General features: G+C 39.4%; 1 protein-coding gene across 1 annotated transcript in view; it reads left to right on the plus strand.

Moving 5' to 3' along the window:
• Nucleotides 1-1192, plus strand: part of LOC106875600 (aminopeptidase N-like) — a 219321-nt gene that overhangs the window by 144102 nt on the left and 74027 nt on the right. Inside the window, 1 exon segment of the mRNA XM_052974545.1 lies at nt 644-764. Within this exon segment, the coding sequence (XP_052830505.1) occupies nt 644-764 (121 nt within the window).

Consider the following 1192-nt stretch of genomic DNA (forward strand, 5'->3'; position numbering starts at 1 on the left):
ATATATATATATATATGTATGTATGTATGTATGTATATATATATTGTAGGGGAAAGAGAGAAAGAAAGAAATAGATAGATAGATAGATAGATAGATAGATAGATAGATAGATAGATGTGTGCATGTTGCATATATGTATGTGTATATATATGTATATTATATGTGTGATGGTGTGTATAGCTGTTTACATCAATATAAGAAATAGTGTTGTCTTAACATTATGTCTCTTTAGTTTCCATAACTTAGTAGTTTGACAAAAAACGACGAAATAATTATCAGATAATGAACTCAATCCTGGAAAGCGTTGCCTCATGGCAAAAGCATGAACGCCACAACAGTCCCATTTCTCCAATCTCAAACTCTCAACATCCCTATATTAAAACATAGTTGCTATTTATTTACAGATGAGGGCAAACTTTTGTCCAAGGTGAATTTTCTGCTTGTTTCCCATTCCAGATTTTATCTATTTTAATACAGTTATGACGTTATTGTCTTTGGAAAACCCAAATTTAATGTCTTTACTCTTATATATGATGCACTTTATGTTAAAACTCTTTTCTGTTAAGTCCTAATGAGTGTTGTTTGTGATGAAGACATTGCGTCTGTAATTTGTTTAATGTGTTACACTATTTTGTTTTGTTAGTATCGCGTGTGGGCCAGACCAGAAGCAATCGACCAGGCCAGACTTGCCCTAGATATTGGCATTAAGGTCTTGGAATACTTTGAAGACTATTTTGGAGTACCGTTCCCTCTTCCAAAACAAGGTAAATAACAATCTTACTGTCTGCTGTTGTAGTTGTGCGTGCAATTCCTGTTACTGCTGTTGCCGTTGCTCTTGCAACTCTACTATGCCAGCTAATGTTGTTGGCACTCCGTCGCTTACGACGCCGAGGGTTCCAGTCGATCCGATCAACGGAACAGCCTGCTCGTGAAATTAACGTGCAAGTGGCTGAGCACTCCACAGACACGTGCACCCTTAACGTAGTTCTCGGGGGTATTCAGCGTGACACAGTGTGACAAGGCTGACCCTTTGAAATACAGGTACAACAGAAGCAGGAAGAAAGAGTGAGAGAAAGTTGTGGTGGAAGAGTACAGCAGGGTTCGCCACCATCCCCTGCCGGAGCCTCGTGGAGCTTTAGGTGTTTTCGCTCAATAAACACTCACAACGCCCGGTCTGGGAATCGAAACCGCG

The sequence above is a fragment of the Octopus bimaculoides genome, chromosome 18 (genome assembly GCF_001194135.2).
Source record: "Octopus bimaculoides isolate UCB-OBI-ISO-001 chromosome 18, ASM119413v2, whole genome shotgun sequence".
Taxonomy (NCBI): Eukaryota; Metazoa; Mollusca; class Cephalopoda; order Octopoda; family Octopodidae; genus Octopus; species Octopus bimaculoides.